Source organism: Hyla sarda, chromosome 5 (genome assembly GCF_029499605.1).
Source record: "Hyla sarda isolate aHylSar1 chromosome 5, aHylSar1.hap1, whole genome shotgun sequence".
Classification (NCBI taxonomy): domain Eukaryota; kingdom Metazoa; phylum Chordata; class Amphibia; order Anura; family Hylidae; genus Hyla; species Hyla sarda.
In genome coordinates this window covers 8,143,539-8,156,023 of record NC_079193.1, presented here as the reverse complement: position 1 = coordinate 8,156,023, position 12,485 = coordinate 8,143,539, and the positions used below count along the sequence as shown (strand labels likewise).

Below are 12,485 nucleotides of genomic sequence, written 5' to 3'. Positions count from 1 at the left end.
TGCCCCCTGTTATTAATGAGATCCCTCCTAGTTGTTAGAGAGGTGCCCCTGTTATTAATGAGATCTCTCCTAGTTGTTAGGGAGGTGCCCCTGTTATTAATGAGATCCCTCCTAGTTGTTAGTGAGGGGCCCCTGTTATTAATGAGATCCCTCCTAGTTGTTAGTGAGGTGCCCCTGTTATTAATGAGATCCCTCCTAGTTGTTAGTGAGGTGCCCCCTGTTATTAATGAGATCCCTCCTAGTTGTTAGGGAGGTGCCCCTGTTATTAATGAGATCCCTCCTAGTTGTTAGTGAGGGGCCCCTGTTATTAATGAGATCCCTCCTAGTTGTTAGTGAGGGGCCCCTGTTATTAATGAGATCCCTCCTAGTTGTTAGTGAGGTGCCCCCTGTTATTAATGAGATCCCTCCTAGTTGTTAGGGAGGTGCCCCTGTTATTAATGAGATCCCTCCTAGTTGTTAGTGAGGGGCCCCTGTTATTAATGAGATCCCTCCTAGTTGTTAGTGAGGTGCCCCTGTTATTAATGAGATCCCTCCTAGTTGTTAGTGAGGTGCCCCCTGTTATTAATGAGATCCCTCCTAGTTGTTAGTGAGGTGCCCCCTGTTATTAATGAGATCCCTCCTAGTTGTTAGGGAGGTGCCCCTGTTATTAATGAGATCCCTCCTAGTTGTTAGTGAGGGGCCCCTGTTATTAATGAGATCCCTCCTAGTTGTTAGTGAGGGGCCCCTGTTATTAATGAGATCCCTCCTAGTTGTTAGAGAGGTGCCCCTGTTATTAATGAGATCTCTCCTAGTTGTTAGTGAGGGGCCCCTGTTATTAATGAGATCCCTCCTAGTTGTTAGTGAGGTGCCCCTGTTATTAATGAGATCCCTCCTAGTTGTTAGTGAGGTGCCCCTGTTATTAATGAGATCCCTCCTAGTTGTTAGTGAGGGGCCCCTGTTATTAATGAGATCCCTACTAGTTGTTAGTGAGGGGCCCCTGTTATTAATGAGATCCCTCCTAGTTGTTAGTGAGGTGCCCCTGTTATTAATGAGATCCCTCCTAGTTGTTAGGGAGGTGCCACCTTTTATTAATGAGATCCCTCCTAGTTGTTAGAGAGGTGCCCCTGTTATTAATGAGATCCCTCCTAGTTGTTAGTGAGGGGCCCCTGTTATTAATGAGATCTCTCCTAGTTGTTAGAGAGGTGCCCCTGTTATTAATGAGATCCCTCCTAGTTGTTAGTGAGGGGCCCCTGTTGTCAATGAGATCCCTCCTAGTTGTTAGGGAGGTGCCCCTGTTATTAATGAGATCCCTCCTAGTTGTTAGTGAGGTGCCCCCTATTATTATTGAGATCCCTTCTAGTTATTAGTGAGGGGCCCCTGTTATTAATGAGATCCCTCCTAGTTGTTAGTGAGGGGCCCCTGTTATTAATGGGATCCCTCCTAGTTGTTAGTGAGGTGCCCCCTGTTATTAATGAGATCCCTACTAGTTGTTAGTGAGGTGCCCCCTGTTATTAATGAGATCCCTCCTAGTTGTTAGTGAGGTGCCCCCTGTTATTAATGAGATCCCTCCTAGTTGTTAGTGAGGTGCCCCTGTTATTAATGAGATCCCTCCTAGTTGTTAGTGAGGGGCCCCTGTTATTAATGAGATCCCTCCTAGTTGTTAGTGAGGGGCCCCTATTATTAATGAGATCCCTCCTAGTTGTTAGTGAGGTGCCCCTATTATTAATGAGATCCCTCCTAGTTGTTAGAGAGGTGCCCCTGTTATTAATGAGATCCCTCCTAGTTGTTAGTGAGGTGCCCCTATTATTAATGAGATCCCTCCTAGTTGTTAGAGAGGTGCCCCTATTATTAATGAGATCCCTCCTAGTTGTTAGTGAGGTGCCCCTATTATTAATGAGATCCCTCCTAGTTGTTAGTGAGGTGCCCCTGTTATTAATGAGATCCCTCCTAGTTGTTAGTGAGGTGCCCCTGTTATTAATGAGATCCCTCCTAGTTGTTAGTGAGGGGCCCCTGTTATTAATGAGATCCCTCCTAGTTGTTAGAGAGGTGCCCCTGTTATTAATGAGATCCCTCCTAGTTGTTAGTGAGGTGCCCCTGTTATCAATGAGATCCCTCCTAGTTGTTAGTGAGGGGCCCCTTTTATTAATGAGATCCCTCCTAGTTGTTAGTGAGGTGCCCCTGTTATTAATGAGATCCCTCTTAGTTGTTAGTGAGGGGCCCCTGTTATTAATGAGATCCCTCCTAGTTGTTAGGGAGGTGCCCCATGTTATTAATGAGATCCCTCCTAGTTGTTAGTGAGGTGCCCCTGTTATTAATGAGATCCCTCCTAGTTGTTAGTGAGGTGCCCCCTGTTATTAATGAGATCCCTCCTAGTTGTTAGTGAGGTGCCCCTGTTATTAATGAGATCCCTCATAGTTGTTAGTGAGGGGCCCCTGTTATTAATGAGATCCCTCCTAGTTGTTAGTGAGGGGCCCCTGTTATTAATGAGATCCCTCCTAGTTGTTAGTGAGGTGCCCCCTGTTATTAATGAGATCCCTCTTCGTTGTTAGTGAGGGGCCCCTGTTATTAATGAGATCCCTCCTAGTTGTTAGTGAGGGGCCCCTGTTATTAATGAGATCTCTCTTCGTTGTTAGTGAGGGGCCCCTGTTATTAATGAGATCCCTCCTAGTTGTTAGTGAGGTGCCCCTGTTATTAATGAGATCCCTCCTAGTTGTTAGTGAGGTGCCCCCTGTTATTAATGAGATCCCTCCTAGTTGTTAGTGAGGTGCCCCCTGTTATTAATGAGATCCCTCCTAGTTGTTAGGGAGGTGCCCCTGTTATTAATGAGATCCCTCCTAGTTGTTAGTGAGGGGCCCCTGTTATTAATGAGATCCCTCCTAGTTGTTAGTGAGGTGCCCCTGTTATTAATGAGATCCCTCCTAGTTGTTAGTGAGGTGCCCCCTGTTATTAATGAGATCCCTCCTAGTTGTTAGGGAGGTGCCCCTGTTATTAATGAGATCCCTCCTAGTTGTTAGTGAGGGGCCCCTGTTATTAATGAGATCCCTCCTAGTTGTTAGTGAGGTGCCCCTGTTATTAATGAGATCCCTCCTAGTTGTTAGTGAGGTGCCCCCTGTTATTAATGAGATCCCTCCTAGTTGTTAGTGAGGTGCCCCCTGTTATTAATGAGATCCCTCCTAGTTGTTAGGGAGGTGCCCCTGTTATTAATGAGATCCCTCCTAGTTGTTAGTGAGGGGCCCCTGTTATTAATGAGATCCCTCCTAGTTGTTAGTGAGGGGCCCCTGTTATTAATGAGATCCCTCCTAGTTGTTAGAGAGGTGCCCCTGTTATTAATGAGATCTCTCCTAGTTGTTAGTGAGGGGCCCCTGTTATTAATGAGATCCCTCCTAGTTGTTAGTGAGGTGCCCCTGTTATTAATGAGATCCCTCCTAGTTGTTAGTGAGGTGCCCCTGTTATTAATGAGATCCCTCCTAGTTGTTAGTGAGGGGCCCCTGTTATTAATGAGATCCCTACTAGTTGTTAGTGAGGGGCCCCTGTTATTAATGAGATCCCTCCTAGTTGTTAGTGAGGTGCCCCTGTTATTAATGAGATCCCTCCTAGTTGTTAGGGAGGTGCCACCTTTTATTAATGAGATCCCTCCTAGTTGTTAGAGAGGTGCCCCTGTTATTAATGAGATCCCTCCTAGTTGTTAGTGAGGGGCCCCTGTTATTAATGAGATCTCTCCTAGTTGTTAGAGAGGTGCCCCTGTTATTAATGAGATCCCTCCTAGTTGTTAGTGAGGGGCCCCTGTTGTCAATGAGATCCCTCCTAGTTGTTAGGGAGGTGCCCCTGTTATTAATGAGATCCCTCCTAGTTGTTAGTGAGGTGCCCCCTATTATTATTGAGATCCCTTCTAGTTATTAGTGAGGGGCCCCTGTTATTAATGAGATCCCTCCTAGTTGTTAGTGAGGGGCCCCTGTTATTAATGGGATCCCTCCTAGTTGTTAGTGAGGTGCCCCCTGTTATTAATGAGATCCCTCCTAGTTGTTAGTGAGGGGCCCCTGTTATTAATGAGATCCCTCCTAGTTGTTAGGGAGGGGCCCCTGTTATTAATGAGATCCCTCCTAGTTGTTAGTGAGGGGCCCCTGTTATTAATGAGATCCCTCCTAGTTGTTAGTGAGGTGCCCCCTGTTATTAATGAGATCCCTCCTAGTTGTTAGTGAGGTGCCCCTGTTATTAATGAGATCCCTCCTAGTTGTTAGTGAGGGGCCCCTGTTATTAATGAGATCCCTCCTAGTTGTTAGTGAGGGGCCCCTATTATTAATGAGATCCCTCCTAGTTGTTAGTGAGGTGCCCCTATTATTAATGAGATCCCTCCTAGTTGTTAGAGAGGTGCCCCTGTTATTAATGAGATCCCTCCTAGTTGTTAGTGAGGTGCCCCTGTTATTAATGAGATCCCTCCTAGTTGTTAGTGAGGGGCCCCTGTTATTAATGAGATCCCTCCTAGTTGTTAGAGAGGTGCCCCTGTTATTAATGAGATCCCTCCTAGTTGTTAGTGAGGTGCCCCTGTTATCAATGAGATCCCTCCTAGTTGTTAGTGAGGGGCCCCTTTTATTAATGAGATCCCTCCTAGTTGTTAGTGAGGTGCCCCTGTTATTAATGAGATCCCTCTTAGTTGTTAGTGAGGGGCCCCTGTTATTAATGAGATCCCTCCTAGTTGTTAGGGAGGTGCCCCATGTTATTAATGAGATCCCTCCTAGTTGTTAGTGAGGTGCCCCTGTTATTAATGAGATCCCTCCTAGTTGTTAGTGAGGTGCCCCTGTTATTAATGAGTTCCCTCCTAGTTGTTAGTGAGGTGCCCCTGTTATTAATGAGATCCCTCCTAGTTGTTAGTGAGGTGCCCCTGTTATTAATGAGTTCCCTCCTAGTTGTTAGTGAGGTGCCCCTGTTATTAATGAGATCCCTCCTAGTTGTTAGGGAGGTGCCCCTGTTATTAATGAGATCCCTCATAGTTGTTAGTGAGGGGCCCCTGTTATTAATGAGATCCCTCCTAGTTGTTAGAGAGGTGCCCCTGTTATTAATGAGATCTCTCTTCGTTGTTAGTGAGGGGCCCCTGTTATTAATGAGATCCCTCCTAGTTGTTAGGGAGGTGCCCCTGTTATTAATGAGATCCCTCCTAGTTGTTAGTGAGGGGCCCCTGTTATTAATGAGATCTCTCTTCGTTGTTAGTGAGGGGCCCCTATGTGGGATTCTGTGGTATATGGCGTCTACTAAGTTGTGTGCTGGAGATGATCATATGTGATACTGTCTGCTGAGGTGAGTATCTAAGCATTTCTTACAATCGTATAATCCCAAATGCCGAACCACTGTATCTAAGCCTATCTTGTATTACACTGTCTGCTGAGTTGAGTATCTAAGTTATTCATGTGTAATGCCGTCCTGCTGAGCTGCTGTATCTAAGCTCCTCATGTGTTTCCCACTGATAATAATCCAATGTAGAGATAAGTCATTTTTGGGATTGTTCCTTTATAGGAATGTGGAGGCCCAGTACAGGAGCTGCACCCCTGTCCGGCAGACTCCATCCTGTGACCCCTGTGCCCTCCCTCACCTATGTCTTGTATATATCACCGCCAGTGTGTAATACAGTCATGGCCGTAAATGTTGTCACCCCTGAAATCTTCCTATAAAATGAAGTATTCCTCACAGGAAAGGATTGCAGTAACACATGTTTTGCTATACACATGTTTATTCCCTTTGTGTGTATTGGAACTAAACCAAAAAATGGAGGAAAAAAACCAAATTGGACATAATGTCACCAAACTCCAAAAATGGTCTGGACAAAATTATTGGCACCCTTTCAAAATTGTGGGAAAATAAGATTGTTTCAACCATGCGATGCTCCTTTATACTCACCTGGGGCAAGTAACAGGTGTGGGCAATATAAAAATCCCACCTGAAAGCAGATAAAAAGGAGAGAAGTTCACTTAGTCTTTGCACTGTGTGTCTGTGTGTGCCACACTAAGCATGGACAATAGAAAGAGGAGAAGAGAACTGTCTGAGGACTTGGGAACCAAAATTGTGGAAAAATATCAACAATCTCAAGGTTACAAGTCCATCTCCAGAGATCTAGATTTGTCTTTGTCCACAGTGCGCAACATTATCAAGAAGTTTGCAACCCATGGCACTGTAGATAATCTCCCTGGGCGTGGACGGAAGAGAAAAATTGATGAAAGGATAGTCCGGATGGTGGATAAGCAGCCCCAAACAAGTTCCAAATATATTCAAGCTGTCCTGCAGGCTCAGGAAGCATCAGTGTCAGCGTGAACTTTCCGTCAACATTTAAATGAAATAAAACGCTATGGAGGAGACCCAGGAGGACCCCACTATGGAGGAGACCCAGGAGGACCCCACTATGGAGGAGACCCAGGAGGACCCCACTATGGAGGAGACCCAGGAGGACCCCACTATGGAGGAGACCCAGGAGGACCCCACTATGGAGGAGACCCAGGAGGACCCCAGTATGGAGGAGACCCAGGAGGACCCCACTATGGAGGAGACCCAGGAGGACCCCACTATGGAGGAGACCCAGGAGGACCCCACTATGGAGGAGACCCAGGAGGACCCCACTATGGAGGAGACCCAGGAGGACCCCACTATGGAGGAGACCCAGGAGGACCCCACTATGGAGGAGACCCAGGAGGACCCCACTATGGAGGAGACCCAGGAGGACCCCACTATGAAGGAGACCCAGGAGGACCCCACTATGGAGGAGACCCAGGAGGACCCCACTATGGAGGAGACCCAGGAGGACCCCACTATGGAGGAGACCCAGGAGGACCCCACTGCTGACACAGAGACATATAAAAGCAAGACTACATTTTACCAAAATGAACTTGAGTAACCAAAATCCTTCTGGAAAAACGTCTTGTGGACAGATGAGACCAAGATAGAGCTTTTTGGTAAAGCAAATCATTCTACTGTTTACTGAAAACAGAATGAGGCCTACAAAGAAAAGAACACAGAACCTACAGTGAAATATGGTGGAGGTCAGTGATGATTTGGGGTTGTTTTGCTGCCTCTGAGATGAAATCTGAGGATTACTCATGGATTTTGGGTCGCACTGTACAGCCCAGTGTCAGAAAGCTGGGTTTGTGTCCGAGATCTTGGGTCTTCCAGCAGGACAATGACCCCAAACATACGTCAAAAAGCCCCCAGAAATGGATGACAACAAAGCGCTGGAGAGTTCTGAAGTGTCAGCACTGAGTCCAGATCTAAATCCCATTGATCACCTGTGGAGAGATCTTATAATTACTGTTGGGAAAAGGCGCCGTCCAATAAGAGACCTGGAGCAGTTTGTAAAGGAAGAGTGGTCCAACATTCCTGCTGAGAGGTGTAAGAAGCTTATTGATGGTTATAGGAAGAGTGGTCCAACATTCCGGCTGAGAGGTGTAAGAAGCTTATTGATGGTTATAGGAAGAGTGGTCCAACATTCCGGCTGAGAGGTGTAAGAAGCTTATTGATGGTTATAGGAAGAGTGGTCCAACATTCCGGCTGAGAGGTGTAAGAAGCTTATTGATGGTTATAGGAAGACACTGATTTCACTTATTTTTCCAAAGGGTGTACGACCAAATATTAAGTTAAGGGGCCAATTGTGTCCAGACCATTTTTGGAGTTTGGTGACATTATGTCCAATTTGCTTTTTTTCCTCCTTTTTTTGGTTTAGTTCCAATACACACAAAGGGAATAAACATGTTGGACTTGATGGACGTATGTCTTTTTTCAACCATACTAACTATGTAACTATGTGTATAGCAAAACATGTGTTACTGCAATCCTTTCCTGTGAGAAATACTTCATTTTCTAGAAAGATTTCAGGGCGGACAACATTTATGACCCTGACTGTATAATGTATTGTACATATATTAATATATACCTTTAAGAGATGTTGTCATGTGATTGTAATCAGGGAAGGTACCAGTGACCATGTGACCTACAGGGTGACCTATGGGACCCCTCCTGAGTCTCCCCCATATAAGTCCTGGGTGGAGCCTCTGCTCACTCTTCATGCTTAGGTGAGTTGCAGTGAGGTCAAGTCCTGTAAGTGTGTGTCAGGAGTCCAGAGGAGGCCTAAAGTCTACCACGTAGCCACGGATCCACGAGTCCACTACCCCCCATGTCCAAGTCAACACTTGGTAAGCTACAAACGGGGTATAGTCAGTCTCAGTTAAGTCAGTCCAAGTCATCCTGTCTCAAGTCAGCTTGGCATCCAAATTGTCCAAGTCCACTGTAAGTCTCCGCAAGCCCTGTGGTCTCTGAAGTCACTGGTCACCTCCTTGGGCCTAGCCAAGTTGTATAGACTGTTACATCCGTCTGACTCAGTAAAGCTGCCGTTGTTCCATAACTTGGCATTGGAGTCATTATTTGCCCCGTGCCTTGCCCAGGATCCAGTGGTATACCTTTGGGTGGTGAAGCGGTTAAACCAAGCCCTGGCATCACGAACACAAGGGGTTAATGCCATCTGCGCCTAGGGTAATTCTATCTGCCCTCATCACACCCTCTACAACAGAAAGTAAATGGATTTGTTATCTGGGAGAATAATAGTAAATATTGTGTTACGGATAGTGGGGGGGGGGGGGGGGGGGCTCTAATGTGTCGCCTCCTTGGTGTCTGTACATTTCTACATGACTCCTGCTCCTCGGGGGAGGGGATTCACTATTCAACACAAATCAATAAATAACAATCTGTTTGTCTTCCAGGAGACTGGCCAAGTCGACTCTTCTGCTCATCCCCCTCTTCGGGATCCACTATATCGTCTTCGCCTTTTTCCCAGACAACTATAAGGTGGAGGTCAAAATGGTCTTCGAGCTTATTCTTGGCTCCTTCCAGGTAGGACATCAAACACCAGATACGTCACATTGTATCATACTTCAGAGCTGCACTCACTATTCTGCTGTTGGGGTCACTGTGTACTTACATTACATTACTTATCCTGTACTGATCCTGAGTTACCGTATTTATCGGGGTATACCACGCACCGGCCTATAACACGCACCCTCATTTTACCAAGGATATTTGGGTAAAAAAGTTTTTTACCCAAATATCCATGGTAAAATGAGGGTGCGTGTGTGCGCGTGTATACCCCGATACACCCCCAGGAAAGGCAGGGGGAGAGAGGCCGTCGCTGCCTGCTTCTCTCCCCCTGCCTTTCCTGGGGTCTAGAGCCCTGCTGCCGGCCCTTCTCTCCCCCTGGCTATCGGCGCCACTGCCCGTTCTGTCCCCCTGACTATCGGTGCCGGCGCCCCATTGCCGCCGCCAATAGCCAGGGGGAGAGAAGCGGCGCCGACAGCCAGGGGGAGAGATGGGGCAGCGTCACCCATTGCCGGCGCCGCTGCCCCATTGCCTCCCCCCATCCCTGGTGGCATAATTACCTGGGTCTAGTCCGCGCTGCTTCAGGCCTCCGGCGTGGGTCCCCTGCGTCGTTGCTATGCACGGCGCGGCGCACTGACGTCATGCGCCGTGCAGCGCATAGCAATGACGCAGGGGACGCACGCCGGAGGCCTGCAGCAGCGCGGACCCGACTCAGGTAATTATGCCACCGGGGATGGGGGGAGGCAACGGGGCAGCGGCGCCGGTACCGATAGTCAGGGGGACAGAACGGGCAGCGGCGCCGATAGCCAGGGGGTGAGAAGGGCCGGCAGCAGGGCTCTAGACCCCAGGGAAGGCAGGGGGAGAGAAGCGGGCAGCGACTGCCTCTCTCCCCCTGCCTTTCCTGGGGCGGTATCGGCGTATAACACGCACATAGACTTTAGGCAAAAAATTTTAGCCTAAAAAGTGCGTGTTATACGCCGATAAATACGGTATATCCTGTATTATACTCCAGAGCTGTACTCACTATTCTGCTGGTGAGGTCACTGTGTACATACATTACATTACTTATCCTGTACTGATCCTGAGTTATATCCTGTATTATACTCCAGAGCTGTACTCACTATTCTGCTGGTGAGGTCACTGTGTACATACATTACTTATCCTGTACTGATCCTGAGTTGTATCCTGTATTATACTCCAGAGCTGTACTCACTATTCTGCTGGTGAGGTCACTGTGTACATACATTACATTACTTATCCTGTACTGATCCTGAGTTATATCCTGTAGATCTTTTATTAAAAAATATAAAACATTACAAAAAGAACGAACATCACCATAACAATAATACAAACAACATACACCTGTATAATATATACAAAAATGAGTCCATATTAGTCCAAAAATGTCCAACCAAGTATCTTCTGGTCCAGCCTCATTCTCACCAAACACACCGCTATAATAACAACAACTACTAAACACTCTACAATAATAATAATACTTACAGTAATAATAATAACAACAATAATAACTAAAAACTGGTCCGGTTGCATTTCCCCACCCAAAATAATAAATATGTCAAACCACCAACAAACACCGCAAACAGAAAAACAGAATATACAATGTATTTATTTTTTATTTTTTTATTTTTTTTATTTTAATTTTTTTTTATTTTTTTTTGGCCCTGAGCTGGTCCCGCATCCCATGCCCCCAGTACATGATAACAGACGTCCATGAACCAGTCCAGGATTTTTTTTTTTTAATAAAAAGTCCCACACAGAAACCCCCCTCCCCCCATCTACCCACCACCCAACCTAACACTGAACCCCAACACTACACAACCCTTAGAAAAAAACACAATATATATATATATATATATATATATATATATATATATATATATACATATATACACATATACATAAATGTACAAACAAAACAAATATATACAAAATAATGCAAACTATACAAACCAAACAACAAACAGCAATAAGGCTTTTCAATCACACAAACCCCTAAAGCTCAAGTTCAGTGCCTGCAAGCCCTATATTACCATATATCTACAGCACAAAACAAAAAGACTAATGTGCCAGCATCAGCCCACCACCAGGGGGAGACAACTGGCTAAGGCACTTTAAAGGCAGAGCCCCTCCACAGACGAGAGGCCCTGCCAGCATTCAGCCTCTCGTACTCCAGAGAACGCACCTTCACCAGGTCACCAAGAATGTTCCTAACCACCTCACCCACAGGGAGGATTTTACGCTGCGTCGACACTAAACACCGTGCGTTCCACGTGTAATACCTGACCACTGAGCTGACTAGGAATAAAGTGCACCGGTCCCAGCCTCCAAGGTTTCTGAATGCCCCATAGGCCCATTCCGCATAGGAGAGACTGGCCAGCCGAGGCCAACCAATGGAAGCGCCCACCCTGTTGTAAACCTCTGTGTTAAAGGGACAATGAAGCAGAAAATGCTCCATGCTTTCCAGCATGCCTCCACACTCTTCGCGGGGACATCCCCGGTCATCAGAGCTCCTGCACTTCAGATTGTCCCTCACACACAGTTTCCCATGGAAGCAGCGCCAAGTCAAGTCCCAAAACTTCAAGGGGATCCTGATAGAATTCAAAAGCTCTAAACCCACCTCCAGATCCCGACTTGGGCAGTCCTTGAGCGCCAATGGCCTCTGGAAATGAGAAGACAGGACCCCCTTGTCAAGGAATTTCCTCGACAGAGTCCTAATCTCCCACATCCCCAGACCCCACCGACGAATAACCTTCAGAACCGGGGTAGCATAAGCCGGGAGATGCCCGTGTGGTGTGCGAAGATCCTTCACTTGTCCTCCTGTCTCCCATTCCTGGAAGAAAGGCCGAAACCATCCCCTACAGGAGGATACCCACGGAGGAGCCCTCTCTGACCAGAGGTTTGCTATATTGGTCTTAAGAAAGGTATTCACTAGGAACACCACAGGGTTGACCATACACAACCCCCCTAGTCTCCTCGTACGGTAAGTAACCTCCCTCTTCACTAGGTTCAGTCTATTCCCCCATAGCATTTGGAAGAACACACTGTAGACCCGGGTCCAAAGAGGTTCTGGCAACATGCATACACTGCCCAGATATATCAGCAAAGGGAGCAGGAAAGTTTTCATCAGGTTAACCCTTTCCCGGAGGGTCAAAGACCAACCCTTCCACTGATCCACCTTCTGAGCGGCGATCTTAAGCCTGCTTTCCCAGTTTTGTTTGGGGTAATCCCCTTGACCAAATTCGATGCCGAGGACTTTTGCGGATTCCTGGGGCTCTGGAAGGGCGTCCGGGAGATCAAAATCAGGATCTCCCCCTCCCAGCCAGAGACTCTCACACTTATCCTGATTGATCTTGGACCCGGATGCCTCCGAGTAGCGGTCCACCTCTGACATCACCCATCTGCCCTCCTCTTGTGAGGAGACAAACACGGTGATATCATCAGCATACGCTACCGCCCTCAGAGCCGAATCCGGCACCACCAGGTCCATTCTCACCCCCGCCAACGGTCCACAATCAATTATTCTAAGGAAAGGATCGATTGCAAACACGTACAGCAAAGGGCTCAAAGGACAACCCTGACGGACACCAGACCCAACCTCAAAAGAGCGGCCAATCCAACCATTCACAAGCGGGAAACTCTCT

General features: G+C 47.0%; 1 protein-coding gene across 2 annotated transcripts in view; it reads left to right on the top strand.

Moving 5' to 3' along the window:
- LOC130272856 (vasoactive intestinal polypeptide receptor-like) overlaps window positions 1-12,485 on the top strand; it is a 304,671-nt gene that overhangs the window by 284,505 nt on the left and 7,681 nt on the right. For both annotated transcript variants that reach the window (XM_056518817.1, XM_056518818.1), the window contains exon 11: window positions 8,712-8,841. In XM_056518817.1, coding sequence (XP_056374792.1) covers window positions 8,712-8,841 — 130 coding nt within the window. The remainder of the gene's footprint in view (window positions 1-8,711; window positions 8,842-12,485) is intronic.